General features: G+C 44.2%; 1 protein-coding gene across 2 annotated transcripts in view; it reads left to right on the forward strand.

Moving 5' to 3' along the window:
* Positions 1–23,628, forward strand: part of ZCCHC17 (zinc finger CCHC-type containing 17) — a 53,076-nt gene that overhangs the window by 19,677 nt on the left and 9,771 nt on the right. For both annotated transcript variants that reach the window (XM_004591649.3, XM_058678116.1), the window contains exons 4-7: positions 8,849–8,949; positions 11,078–11,169; positions 18,210–18,310; positions 21,192–21,337. In XM_004591649.3, coding sequence (XP_004591706.2) covers positions 8,849–8,949; positions 11,078–11,169; positions 18,210–18,310; positions 21,192–21,337 — 440 coding nt within the window. The remainder of the gene's footprint in view (positions 1–8,848; positions 8,950–11,077; positions 11,170–18,209; positions 18,311–21,191; positions 21,338–23,628) is intronic.

The following is a 23,628-nucleotide window of genomic DNA, read 5'->3' on the forward strand; positions in this document are numbered from 1 at the left end:
CGCGGGTGCAGGGTCCCAAAGCATTGGGCCGTCCTTGACTGCTTTCCCAGGCCACAGGCAGGGAGCTGGATGGGAAGTGGAGCTGCCGGGATTAGAACCGGCGCCCATATAGGATCCCAGTGTGTTCAAGGCGAGACTTTAGCTGCTAGGCCACACCACTGGGCCCTTGACAATTTCTTGTTTGAACTACAATTACTGCTTATCAATGTTGTGAACATGGACAAATTGGATAATTTCTAGATTTTTTTTGCCCTCTGTGAATCCCTTTCTGGGTAAGGCACCTCTTGGAACTCCTAGCCAGCTACTATGCTTCTGATCCAGTTTCCCAGTTTCCTGCTTGTGTGTCCAGAGAAGTGCTTTGAGTTTTTGCCATCCACACAGGAGACTTGAATGGAGTTGGAAGCTCCTGGCTGTCATCTGGCCCAGCCCTGGCTTTTGTAAGCCATTTAGGAACGGGACCAACAGATGCAAGGTCATTCTCTCTCTCACTTTGAAATAAACAGAGCACCTCCGAAGAGTTCAGACTGCCACCTTCCCTGTCCCCCCCCCCATTTGAAGATTTATTATATCCTATTTGAAAGGCAGAGTTACTGGGGGATGGGTGAGGAAGAGTTCTCTCAGATTTGTTTAATTTCCCAGATGCCCACAATGGCCAGGACTGGGCCAGGCAGAAATCAGGATCCTGGAATTCCACCTACGTCTCCCACATGAGTAGCAGGAACCCAAGTCCTTGGACCCTGTGCTGCTTTCTCAGGACAGTTAGCAGGGAACTGGGCTGGAAATGGAGCATCCAGGACTGGAGCTAGCATTCAAATGGAGTGCCAGTGTGGCAGATGGAGGCTTTGACTCACCCAACCACAAAACTGGCCCCTGTGCCTTCAAAGAATGAATGAGGAATCCCTATGTGAGTTTGGGATTAGCCACAGATGAAGATAACCCACGTATTACCTGCCGATCTGTGACTGAATAAAAAAAGACCACTCAAGACTTCAACAGTTCATCTCAGTGTAATTCCAGAGAAAGGGAATTGAGCCACAAAAATGGATTATTTTATGAGACTTGATAGTTCATTAAACCTTCATGGAATGGGAAAATAGCTCAAAACTCATTTCATTTTTGTTATTCCATGTTGAAGCAGTTTCTGATCAGTAATCTAATTTTTACTTACTTGACGCTGGGTACAACAGGTAGTTAAGCCAGCAGAGGACTGAGAGCCTTCTAGGCATGAAAAAAGAGTTGCCTTTGTAACTGGTTTCTCATCTAAATACCTATATAAGCTACATTTAAAAGAAGGGATTTATTTTGGTTCATAATTTTGGAGATTCATAGATTAGGTGGTTTGGTTTGTGATTATACGAAATATAGTTTCACATAATTTAAAAAATACATACTTGAACGTCAGAGCAAGCTGCCATCTGTTGGTTCAGTGCCCAGATGCCCACAGTATCCAGGACTGGGCCAGCCTGAAGCCAGGAACTCAGCCCATTTCTCGCAATGGGTGACAAGGATGCAACCACTCAACCTATCAACTGCTGTATGTCAGGTTGAACATTCACAGGAAATTAGAATTAGAGCAGAGCCAGGCATTGAATCCAAGCTCTCCAGTAAAGTATGAGATAGTCCTAAGTGGTGTGTGTCTTGTCTTGTCTTGTCTTGTCTTTTCTTGTCTTGTCTTGTCTTGTCTTGTCTTTTCTTTTCTTTTCTTTTCTTTTCTTTTCTTTTCTTTTCTTTTCTTTTCTTTTTTGTTTTCCTTCTTTCAACATTTATTTATTTTTTTTTATTGCAAAGTCAGATAAACAGAGAGGAGAAGAGACAGGAAGATCTTCCATCCAGTGATTCACTCCCCAGTGGCCATGATGGCTGAAGGTGAGCTGATCCAAAGCCAGGAACCAGGAGCCTGGAGCCTCTTGCAGGTCTCCCACGTGAGTGCAGGATCCCAAGGTTTTGGGCCATCCTCCACTGCTTTCCCAGACCACAAACAGGGAGCTGGATGGGAAGTGGAGCTGCTGTTATTAGGACTGGCATCCATACATATGGGATCCTGGTGCCTGTAAGACAAGAACTTTAGCCACTAGGCTACTGAGCTGGGCCCCCGAGTGGTGTCTTAATCACTATGCCAAACACCTCCTGCTTCCCTGTCTTCTAAAATGCTTTGCATAGCATTTAATGGCCTTAGCATTCTGATATATCACATATACATTTTATAGTTTTGTTTTTTTTTCCTGTTAAGCCTTATAGAAATGCCATATTTATCCAGTAGACAGATGATTGACTTTGGTATCTTGTAGGTGAGGGAAAAGTTATTGATGCCATTATTTATTTCTTTATACTGCACTAAACAGATTTAATGTTTTCAGGAAGAAAAACATCTTCAAGTATATAAATGTCAATATTAGTTTCCTTTACAATTTCCCTTCACTGTTGACAAAGGAGCGAATTTTAACTGTTAAACCTCAGTTGTAGGCCAAAGTATGTCAGAGGGAAAAACTTTTTTTTCTTTAGAAGATATTTATTTCCTATTCAAATTTTTTTGGTTAGGCTAGTCTACTCAATACATTATCACTGAGGGAAAGTAAACTGTATAAATTTTACTTGATTTACAGATTATGTGTTGATCTAAATTAAAAACATAAGGCAGGGATTTCGTGCTGCAGCAGGTGAATCTGCCAGTTGTGACAGTGGCATTCCATGTTGGCATGCTGGCTCTACCCTGGTTATTCGACCTCTGGTCATCTCCCTATAACGGGCCTGAGAAGGCAGTGGAAGGTGGCCTAAGCACCCAGCCACCATGTGGGAGGACTGGATAGAGCTCCAGGCTCTGGGCTGAGTTCCTGGCTTCAGGCTGGCCCAGTCCTGGCTAATGGAGCCATTGGGGAATGAACCAACACATGACAGCTGTTTTTCTATCTTTGTCTCTTCGTCTGAATTTGCTTTTTAAAAACAGACAAAAAATAAGTTGTAGGCAATATTGTGGTTTGATGTTATACTACAAAAAGTTAAGTTGCAACTTGGTGATGCCAGCATCCCTTGTCAGAGTGCCAGTTCAGGTTCTAGCTAGTTTACTTTTAATTTAAATTCCTGCTGACGTGTCTGGGAAGGCAGTATTTGGGTCCCTGCCACTTATATTGAAGACCCAGGTGGAATTCTAGGTTCCTGGCCTCAGCCTCACCAGCCTCAGCCGATATAACTCTTTGGCAAGAGAACAAGCAGATGGAAGATCTCTCTCTCTCTCTCTCTCTCTCTCTCTCCTACCCTCTTCCTCTCTCTGTCACTTTGTCTCTATATTAAACCTGCCTTTCTGATAAATAAGCTTGATTTTTTTTAATTAATTATTTTGCATTATGTGATAGTTTCATAGGCTCTGGGAATCCCCCCACCCCTCCCCACGCCCTTCCCCCCTGGTGGATTCCTCCACCTTGTTGCAGTATTACAGTTCAAATTCAAGCTTGATTTTTTTAAAAAGATTTATTTATTTGTATTGGAAAGGCAGATATACAGAGAAGAGGAGAGACAGAGAGAAAGATCTTCAGTTTGATGGTTCACTCCCCAAGTGACCACAATGGCTGGTGCTATGCTGATCCAAAGCCAGGAGCCAGGAGCTTCTTCCAGGTTTCGGGTCCCAAGGCATTGGGCCGTCCTCGACTGCTTTCCCGGGCCACAGGCAGGGAGCTGGATGGGAAGTGGAGCTGCTGGGATTAGAACCGGCGACCATATGGGATCCTGGCGCATTCAAGGCAAGGACTTTAGCTACTATGCTATCGTGCTGGGTCCTAATTTATTTTTGTTAAGATTTATTTATTTTTATTGGAAAGTCAGATATACAGAGAAGAGGAGAGAAAGAGAGGAAGATCTTGCATCCGCTGATTCACTCCCCAAGTGGCTGCAACAGCCGGAGCTGAGCTGATCTGAAGCCAGGAGCCATGAGCTTTTTCCGGGTCTCCCATGTGGGTGCAGGGTCCCAAGTTTTTGGGCCGTCTTCGACTGGTTTTCCAGGCCACAAACGGAACTGGGTTGGAAGCAGGGCCACTGGGATACAATCCAGCACCTATATGGGATCCCAGCATGTGCAAGGCAAGGACTTTAGCCATTGGGCCACCAAGCCGGGCCCTCAAATTTTATTTTTAACATTGCTTACATAAATTGATTGGGGATACACACTCAGGTGAGCCGCTGATTAGCGTGAGGAGGGTCGGGTATGGAAGAAGGTGAGTAGGAAATGTTCTGGTTCCTTTCTTCTTCTTTTTCCCCCTTATTTTCCTGCTGTCAAACTATGTAGCACCGGGGAATGTGAGACTGTCACGTGTTGGTGCCTGAGAGACCCTGATTTGGGGAAGAATGTTCTGAGGGTGTCACTTGAGTGGTTTTGATAGTTCTGAGACATTGTCACCTTTGTTGCACCAACACTGAGAAAATCCTTCCAAGGTTTATTGGCTGACCAAGTCTACCTCAGTATACCTGCATACCTAGGCACTTGCTGCAAAGCTTGGCCAGCAGAGTGGTCCAGCCTGTACTGCTCTGCGTCCTCTGACAAGGCGCTCCACATCCTCTGCTGGCCTGGATGAGCTAGCTAGGCATGCTGTCCACTACCTGGACATCAACAACTGAGGAGGCCCAGTCCCAATACATGCACTCCAAGGTCCGACTACATATGTGGTGATTTTGCCTGTGGCTGGGGTTTAAGTCCAGCGATCTAGTTTGGGAGTCCCCGAGAAACCTTGCTTGGGTAACCTCAGACTTGACTCTTGTGTGTGCCAGCCTGTATAGGGTCATGTTTGGTGCATCACCTGCACCGGCCACTATACATACCAGTGGGTGCCTCTGCCCGGTCAGTTTTGCCCCAGTCCCATCTCTCATGTGAACTGACAGGTGCTGCATTCTAACCTAGCCCCATGTGCCACAGGCCAGGGCCTCATGCACATCAGCAGGTGCTGTGATCTAGCTGGGCAACCCCCAATAACCCCCACCAGGCCCACCCTAGTCCCTGGTTTTTATGCATGCTGGCATGTGTTGCAACCTAGCCCATTCCATACTACATACCATCCGACTCTTATGCACACCCATGGGTGTTGCAGCTTAACTTAATCTGCCCCACCCCCGTCCTGGCTCTTACGCTCACCAGTGGGAGCAGCAGCTTAATAGGGGAGTTCCCACAGTTCCCATACCAGGTCTGCTCCCAGTCTCAGGTCCTGTGCTTGCCAGTGGGTACTATAGTCTAAACCGACATGACTTGCATCTAGTCCCACCCCTTGCCAGCTGCTCTGTGGCCTGGCCCTGCTGGCCTGCACCCATTCAGGCTGTTGTGCACACTAGCAGATGCGGCAGCTTAGACTAGCCTGGCCAACCCCTGATTTAGCCCATATGCTGGCCAACCGGTGCTATAGTGCTGCCCAGACCAGCTTCCCCTTCCCACTCCCCCCCAATCCCAGTTCTCAGCTCTCCTGAGTGGGTGCTGCAGCTTAGCCTAGCCTGGTGTGGCCAACAGTGCATCTGGTGTGCTTCAGTGGGTGCTGTGCCCTGCCCCGGCCTACCCTGCCACAAGACCAGGGCCACACAAACACTGACGAGTGTTGTAGTCCCAGCTGTTGTGCTCCTCAGCAGGAATTGCAGCTTAGTAGGGCAGTTCCCCAAGTTTCTCTACCAGGCCAGCTCTCAGCCCTGCTTCTCACATGTGCTGCGGCCCTGCCTTTTGTGGTATGCACTCTGTTCCAACCATTGCTTGTGCTAGTGCGTGCTGCAGCCTGGCTCAGCCAATCACTGTCCCAAGCTCTCAGTCCCACAGAGGTGAGCCCACACATCCCCTGCACTATCTGCCCCCAGTAGGTGCCTGCTGTGCCTACCCACCACCGCGACGTTTGCAGACAGGTACTGTGGCCCAGCCAGGCATGCCCCCCAGCTATCCTAGCCTAGGTCTCTCACGTAGGTGGGTGCCTTGTGACTCAGACATACAATCTGATTTTTCCCTGTAAACCACCTCGTCTCAGCTCTGGCTACCTGCTGTTGCAGTGGAAGCCCCCAGAAGTCACTGCTCCCCCATCAAACATGCCCTCAGAGGTCCCCAATCCAATATGTCCCTGGACACCCTTCCTAGGTAATTGATAGTTTCTGCCTAGCCACGTGGTAGCATGCAGTGTGCCTGGGCTCCAGAGTATTGTGTGCCGACCTGATGCCACAGAGTTCCCTGCATATCTTTAAAACCAAAACAAGACAATAGGCAACAGTGCTGGCACAGTTGCGTGGTTAACACTGATTTGGCATTAACCAGACCCAGGATGCCAGTCAGCTATTGGCTGCTTTTCTCCCAGCAGTGTAGCATTTTCCTAGGTACAGATCAACCTAGGCTATTGTCTGTGGCTGGGGAGAAATGTTCTGTCTACTGGTTCACTTCCCGCAAGGCTCCAGTGACTGCAGCTGTACTGATCAGGAACCAGGAGCTTCTTCTGAGTCTCCTATGTGGATGGAAGGGGCCCAGGTGCTTGGGTCATCTTCCACTCTTCCCAGACCATTTCAGGGAGCTTGGTCAGAAGTGGAGCAGCCAGGACACCAAGTGGCATCCATATGGAATGCCAGCATATCAGGCAGCAGTTTTTACCTGCTATACCACAGCTATACCACAGCCAGTCCCATTGAATATTTTAATGTAGGTCAGTTTTTGTGAAGCATGTATGTTTTTCTGTGTATAATACTGTTTTCAAAGGTAAGATTGCCAAGCATGGGCCAAATTGTTGACCATATAATTCATGCAAGTGGCAGAAATATAATTGAAACATTTTGACCAATCTCACTTGGGGCCTCCAGCTGAACCTGCCTTCAGCCCTGTCTTAGGCAGCTTGCTGAGGCCTTTGTCCTTACCTGGTCGGCTTTGCTTCCTCTGACAGACTCGCCATCTAGTGGTAGAGATGTGCAGTGACAGATTTTTGTAGTTTATAATTCTTCACATATTTTTTTAAACGGATTTCTTTTGTCTGTCCCTGAATTAATCAGCTACCTTTGCCAGGAAGGTGAACTGCCGTCATTGCAAGCCTGTGTCATTCAGTTGTAGTTAGGAGTTAGGTGTGCTCCAGCCAATCACAGGACAGACTGGATTATTTTAGGATGCTCAAAGTAATCATTCCTCAAAAGGGAGAGATCTTGGAATCACAAGAAAGAATGTCTTAAATATTTTCTTAGGGCCTGGAATAGTAGCCTAGTGACTAAAGTCCTTGCCTTGCATGCTCTGGTTCATGTCCTGGCAGCCTCTCTCCCATCTAGCTTCCTGCCTGTGTCCTAGGAAAGCAGTTGAGGACAGTCCAAATCCTTGGGACCCTGCACCAGCGTGGGAGACCTGGAAGAGGCTCCTGGCTCCTGGCTTCAGATCAGCTCAGCTCTGGCCATTGTGGCCATTTGGGGGAGTGAATCAGCAGATGGAAGATCTTTCTGTCTTGTCTCTCCTCCTCTCTATATATCTGACCTTCCAATAAAAATAAATAAACCTTAAAAATATGTGTAGATTTTCTTAAATGTTGTTATGGAATTATTTTTTGCAATTTTAAGTTTGTTATGTTAAATCAATATTTTTATCCATTTTGATAGCCATTACTTCGGGACTTCCCAAAATTTCTTAGAGCTTTAGTAGTGCTTATTACTTTGGCTGCTATTGGGTATGGTAGTTTTTGAAAACACCTTTATATTTCCTGTTTTCATTTAACATGTGTCACTAATTTCTGTAACTAGAATTTAAATAGCTATTCACTCTTCAAATTTGTCATTGTCAATTTTCTTTGCAATTGTTGATCATTTAGATTATATTACACTTTTTAATCTTTATAAAATAATATTGCAAGTATTTTGTGTCCATGGATTTTTGCCACTGTTGAGTTTTTCCCTTTGGAAAGAATTCCAGTGATGATGGAAATTTTATGCATGTTCTTTCCAAGAATCATATTAGTCTGTGTCACTGCTGGTGTCCATGATGTAGTTTTTTTGTTATATTGTTACTACTCATGAGCATTGTTTTAGTGTTGGGCCTGGCTTGATGACTCGATTGGCTAATCTCCCCTTGCATGCCGGGATCCGATATGGGCGCCAGTTTATGTCCCAACTGCTCTGCTTCCCATCCAGTTCCCTGATTATGGCATGGGAAAACAGTGGAGGATGGCCCAAAGCCTTGGGATGCTGTACTGGCATGGGCATCCAGAGGAAGTTCCTGGCTCCTGGCTTTGGATTGGCTGAGCTCCAGCTTTTGGGGAGTGAACCAGCAGACAAAAAAATCTTTCTCTCTGTCCTCCTTGTAGATCTGCCTTTCCAATAAAAAAAAATTTTTCTTAAAAAAAAAGAATATTTAGTGGTTAGTTACGTATAAAAATATTCTGAACTTTTCATTTGCAGTTTTAAATTAGCAAACATTTTTCAGTGAAAAATCAACGTTTTTACAAAAAGAATTTATTTATTTATTTATTTATTTGAAAGGCAGATTTACAGAGAAAAAGACAGACAGAGTAAAAGATCTTCTGACCACTGTTTCACTCCCCAAGTAGCTGCAGTAGCCAGAGTTGAGCCAATTCGAAGCCAGGAGCCAGAAACTGCTTCTGGGTTTCCCACGCGGGTGCAGGGTCCCAAGGCTTTGGGCCATCCTCTACTGCTTTCCCAGGCCGCAGCAGGAAGCTGAAAGAGAAGTGGAGCATCCAGGATATGAACCAGCACCCATATGGGATCCCGGCACATATAAAGTGAGGATTTAGCCGCTAGATCACTGAGCTGGACCCAGATTCATGTTTCTATGACAACTTCCTATTTTGCTTCTCTTCACCTAGCCATTTGCAGTACATATACTAGAGACGTCCTTTGCTTTGTTTCTCCCTGTTGTATCCAGGTCTGGTGCATCGATCTCACATGTCATCCTGTCGAGTGGATAAGCCCTCTGAGATTGTAGATGTTGGAGACAAAGTGTGGGTGAAGCTTATTGGTCGAGAGGTAAAGTTCTGTGTAGCTTTTATGTTGTTACCAAGATAAAACACTGGATTTTGTTTGATGTTTTATGAGAGTATGTGTGTAGAAGTTGTTAGTTATGGCTGGTAACTTTATTTTTATCTTAAAGATATATTTTATTTGTATTTGAAAAGCAGAATTACAGAGAGGAATAAACAGAGAGAAAGATCTTCCATCCACTGGTTGGTTGCTCCCTAATTGCTGCAGTGGCTGATGACCTGGGCTAATCTGAAACCAGGAGCTTCTTGAGGGTTTCCCACTTGGGTGCAGGGATCCAAGGACGTGGCCAACCTTCTTTGCTTTCCCAGAACATAAGCAGTGAGCTGGTCCAGAAGTACAGCATCTGAGACATGTACTATAACCCATATGAGGTGCTTGTCCTGCAGACAGAGGCTTAGCCTACTATATCATGGCACCAGCCTCGATAACTTTCTTTTTAAAACTGTGTTGGATGTAATCGTTTTGTCTGCCCTACAAACTCAGAGTGATATGAACTACAGAACTGTGGTGCAGTAAGTGCATGTCTACCAAACTTAATTCTGTGAAGTTTACCCATATGGAATATAGGGAGGATACAAAGAAAAGAACCAAAAAGAGAAAAAATTATCTATGTGCTTACTGTTTATTATTACGAACTTCAAAGAATACCTACTATATGGTCTTCAATTTGTGCTAGAACAAAAAAGATACGTAGAATTTAATGTCTGCTTGTAGCGCTAGTAACCGTATGGGTGCCAGTTCAAGTTCCGCTACAACCTGTTTTGGAAAGCAGAGTAAGATGGGTCAAGTGCTAGGGCCTGTGCACCCATGTGGAAGAATTAGATGAAGCTCCTGGCTTTTCCTGGCCCAGCCCCATACCACTGCAGTTGCTTGGGGAGTGAACCAGTGGGTGGATGTTTGCTCTTTTTCTCTGTTTCTCCCTCCTCTCTCTCTATAACTGTCTCTCAAATAAATGAAATTTAAGAAAAAGAGAGAGAGAGCACTAACAAGACATGAATGAATGTTCCTAGTTATGAAGCTTATATAAAATATGAATGGAGACAGGTTTTTTTATTGCTCATTTTTTAAAAAAAGATTTATTTGTTTATTTTTATTGGAAAGTCAGATTTACAGAGAGGAGGAAAAACAGAAAGATCTTCCATCCATTGATTCACTCCCCAAGTGACTGCAGTGTCCAGAGCTGTGCCTGTCCAAAGCCAGGAGCCAGGAGTTTCTTCTGTCTCCCACATGGGTGCAGGGTCCCAAGTCTTTGGGCCATTCTCTACTGCTTTCCCAGGCCACAAACAGGGAGCTGGAAGGGAAGTGGAGCATCCAGGATACAAACCAGTCCCAGATGAATTTTTTTTTTAATATATTATTCCCCTGAACATCTTTTTTTTTTAAAGATTTATTTATTTTTATTACAAAGTCAGATATACAGAGAGGAGGAGAGACAGAGAAGAAGATCTTCGTCCGATGTTTCACTCCCCAAGTGAGCCACAACGGCCGGTGCGTGCCGATTCGAAGCCAGGAGCCAGGAACCTCCTCTAGGTCTCCCACGCGGGTACAGGGTCCAAGTGTTCTAGGCCGTCCTCGACTGCTTCCTCAGGCCACAAGCAGGGAGCTGGATGGGAAGTGGAGCTGCCGGGATTAGAACCAGCGCCCATATGGGATCCCGGGGCTTTCAAGGCGAGGACTTTAGCTGCTAGGCCATGCCGCCGGGCCCACAGATGAATTTTTTAAAAAGACAATGTTTGAGCAGAGACCCAAAGAAAGAGGAAGTAGCCAAGTGAACTATTGGAATGTAGTGGGCAGATAGAATGTTGATGCACAGAGCGGAAGTGAAGTAGGGCTGTGGGAAGCAAGGAAGGCTAATGGAGCTCACATGTCTGCATGTTGAGAGAGCTGTCCGAAAGGAGATCTGGTCTCTAGAACACATTTTAGTCCTGTGGATCTCTGACCTGAGGACTAGCCAGAAGAAAGAAATGTAAGCCGTTTTCTAAATTCTTCTGCCATAGCTTCTGCTTGTGTCTCTGAAGGGCTCCATGTGGATGTAAGTTTCAATTTTTAGATAATTCCAGACTAGCAGTATAAATGATTTAAGCTTTTGATGACTTTGCTTTGTCTTTTGCAGATGAAAAATGACAGGGTAAAAGTGTCTCTCTCCATGAAAGTTGTTAACCAAGGCACTGGGAAAGACCTGGATCCCAACAACGTTATCATTGAGTAGGTAAAAGGTTTTGGACAAGTTAAAATTCTCTGTCTTCTAAAGAATAGAGTGTTGTAGTAAACCAGGCCGGAGTGAGGACTCTGCCAGTTTACAGACTCTGTGACATTGTTAAGTTATGAAATTGCTATGACCTGTGCTTTCTAGAGATGTAGAATGTAGGCAGCACGTTGCCGCATAGTTCTAAGAGAGCACTAAAATGTAAATCTCCTGGCATAGGAGTACTTCCTCTTACGCTTATGATCTCTTTCTGTTTTTACCTTGTACCACTTAGCCAATAAATATTCATAAATTCAGATGGTCCAACTTAGAATTGTTTGACTTTCTGATGGTGAAGAAGCATACCCACTCAGCTGTTTTTTCTTTTTCAATGCACTATTCCACAGGCCATACGAAATAGTTAACTTTTTATTATAAAATAAGCTGTTTAATGTTTCTTCCCAGCTGTAGGCTAATGTGTTCTGAGCATATTTAAGGCAGGCTAAGTTAAGCAGTGATGATGATCCAGTATGTTAGTTGCAATAAATGCATTTTCATTTAGCATATTTGTAACTGACAGTATGTGTGCTGAGACATAACCTCATTGTCAGTTAAGGAACACCTTTGCTGTGACTTGCCTTTCTCTGTTACTTCTGTTAGAACTTTTTTTTTATGACTTCAAAATTTATTATGACAACACAGTGGTTGATTAATGACAACACAGTGGTAGGTTTATGGTGTAACAATATTGTTTTGGCCCAAGCAGTGGTATTTTTGTCATTACAATTGATCATGATATCAAAAAAGTGGTTTATGACATCACAATTGATTATAGTATCACAGTGGTAGATTTGTGATGTAGCAGGTGTGTATGCCATCACAATGCTTGGTTCATAACACAAAAGGCTGTTCATGACATCAACTTAAAAAAAAAAAAAAGTAATAGAGACCGCCATCAATAATTTCAGTGGAATTTACATGCCCGTATCATGGAAGATTTCTGTTTATGTGGGATAATGTTATGATTGTTTTCAGGGAAACTTTGGTTTCTAGTTATGCAAAAAAAAAAAATCAGTTTGAGTATAAAGGAATTTATTGACAAGGAAGAGAACTAATATTTATTGATTATGTACTATATATATATCGGGTATTATGAAAGACAGTTTATCTTCATTAATACATCAATTTTTTTAAAGATTTTATTTATTTTTATTACAAAGTCAGATATACAGAGAGGAGAGACAGAGAGGAAGATCTTCTGTCCGATGATTCATTCCCCAAGTGAGCGCAACGGCCGGTGCTGCGCCATTCCAAAGCCGGGAACCTGGAACCTTTTCCGGGTCTCCCATGTGGGTGCAGGCTCCCAAGGCTTTGGGCCGTCCTCGACTGCCTTCCCAGGCCACAAGCAGGGAGTTGGATGGGAAGTTGAGCTGCCGGGATTAGAACCGGTGCCCATATGGGATCCTGGGGTGTTCAAGGCAAGAACTTAAGCTGCTAGGCCATGCCACCGGGCCCCCGTTCAGATCAAATTTTCAAAACCTGTGAAGTGGGTATTAATCTCTGCTTTACTTCCCATTCCTGTTTTCTTCTTGGTACTTGGTAATAAGTAACTTGTCTGTGGTTACATAACAGATTCAGTGGTTCTGAGGTGTGAAGCTAGATCTCAGCCTTTGAAAATGATGCCCTTTCTACCAAGTAATGCTTCCAGGTGTTGCATGTGACTTACAGTCTTTCATATTTCTGTAGTTGAGTCTCTAAATATTGACATCTGTAGTGCTGCTTATTGACAAAACACTTTTCAGTTACAGTAGGAATCTTATAACTCAGATTTTGGAAATGTTATTTAAGTCTGGCATTGGTTGATTGAATTATAATAAATCTCTTCTACTCCAGAATCCTGTGCTATACAGACTCATTAAAGAATTTCCCAAAGCTACCCCTCCAGTGGTGGAATATACAACAAGTAAGATAAAAGCGCTAAGTCTGTTTCTCAGAGAAAGAGTAGGGAAAGGACTGGATTTATGCATGTCTCTGAGTTTAGGCTATTTCGGGTGAAAATCACATGGCTGAAATGGTGGCTTTCATTATAAACTGTTTTTGTAGCTTCATCTAAGAGGAACGTGGTTTCAAGGAATGATTACTAGTTTTAGGGTTAGATTAGAATCAGAGGGCGAGTGTTATGACATGGTAGGCTAAGTGGGATCCCATATGGGTGCTGATTTGTTTATTGGATGCCCCACTTCCAATTCACCTCCTTTATTTATCACCAGGAAAAGTACTGGAGGCTGGCCCAAGTCCTTGTGCCCCAGTTGGTATACTCTGAAGAAGTTATTGGCTCCTTGCTTCAGATCAGCTCAGTTCTACTGGCCACTGTGGCCATTTGGACAATGAACCAGTGTATGGAAGACCTCTTTCTTGCTCTCTCTCTCTCTCCATTTCAAATAAAATAGAAGATAATCTTAAAAGGGGGCCTGGTGCGGTAGCCTAGTGGCTAAATCCTCACCTTGCATAAGCCGGGATCCCATATGGGTGCCGGTTCATGTCCTGGCTGCTCCACTTCCCATACAACTCCCTGCTTGTGGCCTGGGAAAGCAGTCGAGGACGGCCCAAAGCCTTGGGACCCTGCACCCGCGTGGGAAACCCAGAAGCAGTTTTTGTCTCCTGGCTTCGGATTGGCTCAACTCTCACCACTGCAGCTACTTGGGGAGTGAACCAATGGATGGAAGATTTTTTTTTTCTCTTGTCTGCTTCTCTGTATATCTGTCTTTCCATTAAATAAATAAATTCTTTAAAGAAAGAAAGGGAGAAAGACTCATCCTGCTTCAGATTAGCATATAACTCTAACCAGATTACTTGGCACCTCTGCTTCACCCTTATGAAGTGTAGGTAATAGGGTGGACGTTTGTGTTAGGTTAGCAGTTGGGATACCTACATCCCCTATCAGAGTGCCAGCTTTGGTTCCCTTTGATTTATTTATTTGAAAGGCAGAGTTAGATGTACAGAGATGTCTGCTGGTGTACTCCCCGAATATGTGCAATAGCAGGGGCTGGGACAAGCTGAAACCAGGATCCTGGAGCTCCATTTGGATCTCTCACTTGGAGCATCCTTCATGGGCTAGATTGGAAGTGGAGCTTCTGGGCCAGTGCAGTGGCCTAGTGGCTAAATCCTCACCTGCATAAACTAGGATCCCATATGGGTGCTGGTTTCTGTCCTGGCTGCTTTACTTCCCTTCCTGTTCCCTGCCCGTGGCCTGGAAAAGCAGTCGAGGACAGCCCAAAGCCTTGGAACCCTGCATCACCTGGGATATCCGGAAGAGACTCCTGGCTCCTGGCTTCGGATTAGCTTAGCCCCAGCTGTTGTGGCTGCTTAGGGAATGAAGTGGCAGAACACCCTCCAACTGCAGAGGTCTCTAATGTGACTTTACTGTGAAATCTAAGAAAATGTGTGGCTTCAGAATGACAAAACCTTTCTTCTGAAATATCACATGATTTTCAAGGCTGGAAAAGAAGTCTTAAATTACTCCAGCTTTGAGGGAAAAACAAAACAAAACAAAACAGAAAAACTGCAGTGAAAAGGATTCTGGCAATACAAGAGTAGCTGCAACCACAGGTTTTGATTCAGATTGGATGTACGTAAACCAAAGGCTTCCCTGTGGTGAAACTCCAGCTTATAGGAGAGTTCCTGTCTAGGAAGACTCCTTGATCTTGAAGATGCCAGTGGTTCAGGTAGTAAGAGAGCTGATACAACTGAAGACCCTTCTCAAATCTAGGTTTTTTGTGAGTTTGCTGTGGCAGGCAGAATAAATAGAGCTACTAAAGGTCCCAAAACATGCCTGCTGTCACCACCTCATGTTTAGCCATGATCGTAAGAGGAAGCTGGATTGGAGAATGATGGGCCCCAAAGAATCGTTCGATGTTTCCTCCCCTTAAGTTTCTGGAACAAGGCTGAGGTGAACTCCAAGTCTTGAAACAGATCAGGGCTCTTTCACTGCCGACCAGACGGAGCTCAGATGCCTCACCATCCCGAGGTCACTTGTCTGCTATGTCCATGTAGCTGAATGTGTTGCCAGGCATGGAACACCTCCCCTTCCTACTTTCCGTCGTTCATCTGGGCGTATATTCTGTTGCCATAGCACTAAACTCAAACCATGCTGGTCCATAAAAGACCGTTCTGTATGCCTGATTCTTTTCCCCACTGTGCCAGCCTCCTTCAGGAGGGTTTCCCCAGGCTTCTTATTCTCAAGATGTGAATCTCGTAGCAGGAGTTGAATGAAGCTTTGCAGCTCAAAGAGTGCATGTTTCATTGTTAGCATATTCCTGCCTCCTGGGGCAGTGAGAACCTTGATGGGCTTGGGTGCTTTCAATGTCTGTTTTCAGAATTGTAGGTTGTTGCTGTTTTTAATTTACTTATTTGGAAGAGTTACAGAGAGAGCAGGAAAGAGAATCTTTCATTCACTGATTTACTCCCCAGATGGTCCCTGGGGCCAGGGCTAGGGCCAGGCCGGGCTGAAGTGCATGTGGGTGGCAGAGGCCCAAGCTCTTCAGCCATCTTTAAGCGTGTTTCTCAGGCTTTAGCAGGTAACTGGGTCAGAAGTGAAGAAGCAAGGACACAAAGCAGCACCCAGGTGGGATGCTGGTGTCACAGGCATGGCTTTAACCCCATGCCACCGTGATGGTTCTGTATCTCACTTTCAGTTTTCTTTTGACTTCTTTGCAGTTCACTTTCACATGCAGTTATGTCTTCCCTGTCATTACTGGCCCAGACTTACGTACCTATGTCCCTAGTGACCCATGGCTTTCACAGAGCTGCCAGCCAGCTCATGCTGCAGCAGCACCTGTGTGTTCCTGTTGGGCTGTAGCCTTCCACGTTCCTATACTTGCTTCCATTACTAATGTTAGTGCTAGCATTTACCTGTCATTAGTCAAACTGAACAGTTAATGTGATGGTATGTATCAGATAGATTAGAGGAGGATATTAGTCCTTTTTTATTACTTTAACTAACATACCTGAGAGATTGTGAAAGAAAAGATTTATTTGAGCTTACATTTGGACGTTGCAGAGTCAGGCAGCCCCATGGTCTGGCGTCTGATGCTGGCATATTCAACCTAGCCTGATCAGTGCAATAGTTAGTACTGTAGGTGCAACTTGATAAAGCCTGAACTAGCCTGATAGCAGTGAGGACAAGAAAGAGAGGCATGTGTGGGTGAGTGGTTGTTAAATAAGAGATGGGAAGTGTGATTTGTTTGGTAGCATGTTAGAATCCACAAAGTATTGAAATTGACTTATAACTGTGTGTGTTACACTTACAGACACTCAAAATTCAGCTCTGTAAGGATACCTGCATGCCATTCAGTTTTTTGTGACTTGTTCAAGTGGTGTCCCAAGGTTGCTGCTTTGGGCTTTGTTACTCAGGTAGTTTTTGGAAGGACCCTCTTCCGTAATTCACACCAGACAATGGACTCCTTGCCTTTGAGTGAGATTATTCCAGAGCAAAAACCAGAACTGTTAAGTTAAGCTAACATTTGAAGAATTTAAATGCTTGTCTGTCCTGTACAGTTGGGTAGCCACTAGTCACATATAGCCATTCAAATGCATGACCCACATGTTTGGGCCCTCTAGACTTAGGATTTACAGCTTTTCCATCATTGCTTTCTGCTGGGCAACAGAATAAACAGTACACTTCTGGAGGTCTTATATGGGATGCAGAGAGTGAAAGCAAACAAGCTGAACAAAGTAAAATGATGACAAGGTACAATGCTGTGGAAATACACAACAAAGCAGTTAATTAACTCTGGCTGTAGCAGGGAACATTTCAAAGAAGTGATTTTGAGCTGAACTTTAAAAAGGTTCCAAGCTCATTGAGTAGGACAGATTATAGAAAATGTTTGTCCTTATGAGCTTATGTGTCTCATGCAGCTGTTGGCTAACATATGAGGTGATTAGTTTTCTTTTGCTTTTGTACAGCTATTCTGCATTTCTCTGGGAGTGTGACAAGTTTGGCAGAATATTTTTGCTGGACTTTAGAGACCTAGTGAGCAATTTGAAATTCCTAGATGATTAAACATTTTTCTGAGTACCTTGCAGGCACCATGTATTGTACAAAAGATAAAAAGTAAAAGCTGTGACAACTGGAGCATTTATATTCTGCTGGTAGGAGGGTAAATTATCAAAGGTTCTATAGAAAACTATAGTATCTCCCAAAGCTGATGTCCTAAAATCCAGCAGTTACATTCTTCTACTTCCCAATAGAAATCCACATACACATTAATGGCCTCTTTATTTTATGTGATTTACAAAATATTTGAAATCAGTCTATGCTACTAGAAGCCAGGATAGCAGTTACGCTGAGGGGAGGCTGGTGACCAGAGTCTGAGCCGCTCATGCCATGCTGGTTTTTCATCTGAGTACTGCTGACAATGAGCAGGCTGTACGCTTAGAACAAAAACTTTATGCATTCTCAATTTAGGTCAGAAGTTTGGAATTCTAGGAAAAAATGTATGGTGATAGGATCAGAGAAATGAATGCTGGCTGGGGTGAGAGGAGTGATAGGAGTGGCAAGGTGGGAGTAAGGAGGTGAAACAGAGCACTTCAGGGAGAGGGAGCTGCCGGAGAAGTGAGATCATCTTATTTGGACACAACATACTGTGTAAGTAAAGAGGAGACTGAAGAAATAGGTTAGAGATTTAGGGTCAAAGCCCTTGAATGATGAGGTAAGAAATTTATCTTTGATTTTCTAGAAAGGCTTTGGTGTTCTTTAAAATCCCTGAGTAACCTGGTAGGGGTAATAGGGTGTGTATCATGCTTATTATATCTTCACCTGCTTTGCATTAGTGAGATGGAGACTAGTCTGATTCATGACTGTTGGTTCAAAGCCTTGTCCTGAATTTTAAAAACTGACTATTTCGCATCATTGCTTTTACTGCTCATCTCATTCTGCACAACACTCTTCCTCCTTTCTCTCTTCTCCCTGCCAAAAATAAAACCCAAAAGCAACATAGCTGGTAAATTCTTTAGCTGCGTCTCTTAGGAGAGCCAAGAGTCAGTGTGTTTTTCATTATAGGCAAGAAGAGAGGCGGAGGCGATCCTTCCAGGATTACACCGGGCAGAAGATCACCCTTGAGGCCGTTCTCAACACTACCTGCAAGAAGTGTGGCTGTAAAGGTAAGTGGAAGCCTCTGCCATGTCTGTCTTCCTGTGCTTGTAGTTGAATGAATGAAGAAGACTGAATGAAGGAGACAGCCCCATGTTCACTTAGTTCACCCTGTTTTTAGCCTGGTGATGACCTCACCTGCTCATGCCATTGTTTCGGTCAGACCTGTGTCTGAGTTCATAAGTTGAAACTTTTTCTGTTTACTTTTCTGAGTGCTGGCCCTGCCAGCTGCTCTATCACCATCACCACTCCTCCTCCCTGCTCTGCAGCTGGCACCCTGCCTGGGCAAAGTACTCCTATTAGTGCCAGACGGGATCAGAGTATTGGATTATGATTAGTATTCTAAATTTGATCTCTTAGGATGCTAACTGTTCTGTGGAAATTAAGTAACTTGGAAGTAAGATCCTTAAAAATCCAGGTTAAACGCTTTGTTTCTCATCTTTATCTCTTTAGCTTCACAGTTCTGAATAGGGTATCATTTTAGTAATGTAGAATAGAGGATAGTTACTTGTTTGTAGCTCTCTTTTCTCAGGTTTCCTCTAATCTTACTAAAATATTAAAAAGCTCTTTCAGCTTGACTTCCATTGTTGGAGCTACAGTGAGAAGGATTGCCAGCATCTCATTTCAGAGTGACCTCAATTTGTTTCCCCGTGGCCCCGGCTTTGCTCCTGTCCCACTGTGTTGATTTTTCTGTAAGAACTGGTGCAAATTTGTGTCCTCGTTGTAGTTGTGGAGTTTTATGTCCCTATTTATCATTGATGTAGAAGGAGAAAGGGCAAAATAAAATTGAAAGAATACCTCCTCAGGAGAATGTGAGAACATTCCAGATAGTTGAAAAACTTTCATGGTATTCACTTGCCAGGCTCCATCTAATTGTGGACCCAATAGTGCATGTAGCTTTTATATCATATCTCATCTGTGTCCTCAGACAGGATGCACCGCAGGTTCTGTCAAACCCAGTGAATAGAGCATAGCATCTCTTAAAGGGCCTCTTGACATCATCATAGGCTCAGAGCAGATAGACTCTCTAACCTTCAGTTTGTGTCTGGAAGAGAAGAATAGTAAGAAGTCTAATTTGTCCCAGTCAATAAAGGGCAGACCAAAGGCAAGTTGGATTTTTGTTTTGTGTATAAAGATTTATTTATTTTTATTGGAAAGCAGATAAACAGGCAGGAAGAGAAAAGAGAGGAAGATCTCCTGTCTGATGGTTCATTCCCCGTGTAGCCACAATGCTAGAGCTGAACCAGTCCGAAGCCAGCAGCCAGGAGCTTCTTCCAGGTCTTCCACATGGGTGCAGAGTCCCAAAGCTTTGGGCTGTCCTCAACTGCTTTCCCAGGCCACAGGCAGGGAGCTGGATGGGAAGTGGGGCTGCCGGGATTAGAACCGGCACCTATATGGGATTTTGGCACGTTCAAGGTGAGGTTTTAACCACTATGCTATCGTACCGGGCCCGATAAGTTGTTTTTTTTTTTTTTTTTTTTTTTTTTGAAGATTTATTTTTATTACAAAGTCAGATATACAGAGAGGAGGAGAGACAGAGAAGAAGATCTTCCATCCGATGATTCACTCCCCAAGTGAGCCTCAACGGGCCGATGCGCACCGATCCGAAGCCAGGAACCTGGAACCTCTTCCAGGTCTCCCACGCGGGTGCAGGGTCCCAATGCATTTGGCCGTCCTCGACTGCTTTCTCAGGCCACAAGCAGGGAGCTGGATGGGAAGTGGAGCTGCCGGGATTAGAACCGGCGCCCATATGGGATCCCGGGGCTTTCAAGGTGAGGACTTTAACCGCTAGGCCACGCCACTGGGCCCAGTAAGTTTGTTTTGATACAGCAGAGAATGCAGGATAGAGGCCTGAGACCCAGGATAAAATTTAGTTCGGTGACTTTTTATGTGACCTGTAACAACCACCTCAACTCTGTCTGGGTACATGCAGGATACTGGATGTGATGAAATCCAAGGGCCATTCCAGACCTCACAATCTGAGTGTTCAGTTCTGGGTGGCTGTGACTGTCTTGTGTGTTAGCTTCCATGTGAAGTGCACACTTCTGCCACCTGTCTTCCTTTAGCTCATGGCCTGCTGCTCAGCTCCCTCTGCTCCACAGCCCACTCTCTGGGTATGTCTTTTGTTATCTGGAAGGAACTGAAATTGTGTAAAACTTACTCTCTCAAAAAAATTACTCTCCTAGTCTCTCCTTTGTGTAACTCTACCTTTCCAATAAAAAATAAATAAATAAATAAATAAATAAATAAATAAATAAATAAATAATAAATTGGGGGGCTAGCACGGAGGTATAGCAAGCTTAGCTTCTGCATGTGGCATCAGCATCCCATATGGGTGCTGGTTCAAGTCCCATCTGCTCCACTTCTGATCCAGCTCCCTGCTTATGGCCTAACAAAGCAGTAGAGGATGGCTCAAGTTCTTGGGCTCCTGTTCACATGTGGGAGACTTGGAGAAGGCCCTGGCTCCAGGCTTCAGACCAGCCCAACACTGGCCAATGCAGTCGTCTGGGAAATGAACCAATGGATGGAAAATCTCTTTCTCTCTCTTTTCTTTTCTCTCTTTCTCTCTCTCTGAACTCGAATTTTCCAATTAAAATATATTAATTAATAATTACTTAATAGGCCCCATTGCCAATGGAATCCAGCACAAGGCTTCATTCTTGTATTGTCCGCCATTTGCAATCCCCTGTGTTCCTCCTCGCCCCACAACCCACTGCTAGGGTGACTCTGTGTGAGTGGTGTGCTTGTGAGGTGATGGGAAATGTGCTCTGCTCAAACAGCTGCCCTTAGTGAACTTTGTGATGTAAATGTTAGGAACCAGTGAGCCCTTTCCCAGGTATCTAGGGAGAGACCACTTCCATTCCTTCTACCTGTTGTACTCCTCTTCTGTAGGTCATTTTGCAAAAGATTGTTTCATGCAGCCGGGTGGGACCAGATACTCTCTGATACCTGACGAGGAAGAGGAAAAAGAAGAGGCAAAGTCATCAGAATTTGAGAAGCCTGACCCCACAAAAAATTCTTCTAGAAAAAGAAAGAAAGTGAGTGTTGTCTTCCTTTTATTTGCTAGTTTTTGTTTTTAAAACGAAAACGTGGTATGAATACTTGTTGCAGTGGTTGATAGCACTTCAGATGCCTGAAGTTCCCACTGGTGTGCATAAGAGCTAAGTTTGTGGCAGGATGGATTAGGTTAGGCCACAGCACCCATTGGTTTACATGGGAGATGGCGCTGGGGGTGGAACTGGCCAGACAACTCTATTCACTGGCATGTGCTCAGGCTGATGCAAGTGACAAACTGAACCAGACCCCACACTGGCTGGTGCACACGAATCAGTTGTGGGGCTACCCCAGGTGAGGTTTTGTTGGGGACTGCCCAATTAGTCTGCTGACCTCAAGCTCCAGCTGTAGGGAAAATCACAGGATATGTAGTCTGTCTTTGGAGTACATTCATTCATCAGGACTGGGCCTCCTCAGTTACTGATGCTTGTGTAGTAGACAGCATGCCCAGATGCACATGGAAGATAGCAGAGGACATAGAATGTCTCATTGGATGGAAATCAAAAAAGGTTGGTCAGCTCTCCTGGCCAAGCTTTGCAGCAAGTTTTTGGGTGTGGATGCAGTAAGGTGGACTTTGTCAACTAATAGACCTTAAAAAGGTCTTAACCCTGGAGCAAAGAAACCAAAAATGTCTTGGAATTGTCAAGACCACTCAAGTAATACCCTTGAAATATTCTTCCCCACATTGGGGTATCTTAAGATGATATCAAATGACTGTTCCCCCTTCCTTGGGTGCTAATATAGTTCGACAGCAAGGAACAGCCACCTCTTCCCCACTTCACCCCCTCCAACAGATAGCAGGAAAAGAGAAAAAATGTCCTACCCTCATTCCTCCATGCCTCGACCATTATATGGGTGCTGGTTTGAGTCCTGGTTGCTCTACTTCCAATCCAGTGTCTTGCTAATGTGCCTGGAAAAGTGGAAGATGGTTCATGTGCTTAGGCCACTGAAGCCAGCCTCAAAGAAGCCTTCAGACTAGTACAGCTTCATTGTGGCTATTTGGGGAGTGGACCAGTGGATAGAGGATCTGTCTCTCCTCTCTCTTTCTGTAATTCCAAATTTCAGATAAATAAATCAGTTATGGGGCAGATGCCTTGGCTAAGCAGGCTAATCCTCCACCCAGTGGCACCAGCATCCCATATGGTGCTGGTTTATGTCCTGGCTGCTCCACTTTCCATCTCTGCTTGTAGGCTGGGAAAGCAGCAGAGGATGGCCCAAAGTCCCAGACCCCTGCACCCACATGCGAGACCCAGAGCAGGCTCCTGGCTCATCTCAGCTCTGGCTATTGCCGCCATTTCAAGATAAACCAGTAAATTGAAGATCTTGCTCTCTTGTTCTCTCTGTAAATCTACCTTTCAAATACAAATAAATAAATCTTTAAAAAAAGCAAACAAACAAATAAATCTTTGTGGAAAAATCATACTCCCTAAAAGTGGGAAGTAGAATTAAAAGGTGAATTTATTTCAGTGCCAAATACTGAAATCCATGCAGTTTTTGCAGTGTGAATGCATTTTCCATGACCTTTCAAAGTGTGTCTACGCATATATTTCAATTTTATTGCACTGAAATTTTTTTCTGATTTTCATGAACTTTATATATATTATTCCCCTCATACCTTTCAAGCATTGTTTTAGGTGCCTGACAGGACCATAAGGTCACTTTTTAAATTATTATTGTTACTAGCTACCCTTAGTAGCCATATGATGTTTTCTGTGTGTTCATTTGCATTCACAGGTATAAATGAAGATGTTAGTTTCCTTTTACCTTCCAAACTTTTTATTTCATTAGGAGGTTGGCTTTCCTTCCCAGTGAAAACCCACTTACGATGTGCTATTTGGAGCTTGTGAGAATGGCAGAGTTGGACACCCATCCTATCCACAGTCGGCTTGGGAGCTAACTGTGGAACTAAGTAGGTGCGTGTGAAGGGAGATGAGGTGAGATAGAAAGCTCAGGTGGAATAAAGGTCAAGCACGTAATAGCATAAGGAGAAAGATAAGCAACCGGAGATTTATGGTGGTTAAGGGCAGACACTCATTCAAGGAGATTATTTGATTTCATGGATATTCAAAGTTAGGAAATCAAGTTTAGCCAGACCTCCCAGGTTCTGACTTACAGAAACAGAGGCTGTTGGGTTTTCAGCTCTGTTTCTTCATAGTGCTATTTTATTGTCTCACTTTTTCTGTATTCTGGACGAAGAAAACGTTTATGCAAATCCTCTCAGGCAGAAGATGCTACGTACTCTGAGGAACTAGGGCATGGCTGAGGGTACAGAAGG

This window comes from Ochotona princeps, chromosome 2 (genome assembly GCF_030435755.1).
Source record: "Ochotona princeps isolate mOchPri1 chromosome 2, mOchPri1.hap1, whole genome shotgun sequence".
Taxonomy (NCBI): Eukaryota; Metazoa; Chordata; class Mammalia; order Lagomorpha; family Ochotonidae; genus Ochotona; species Ochotona princeps.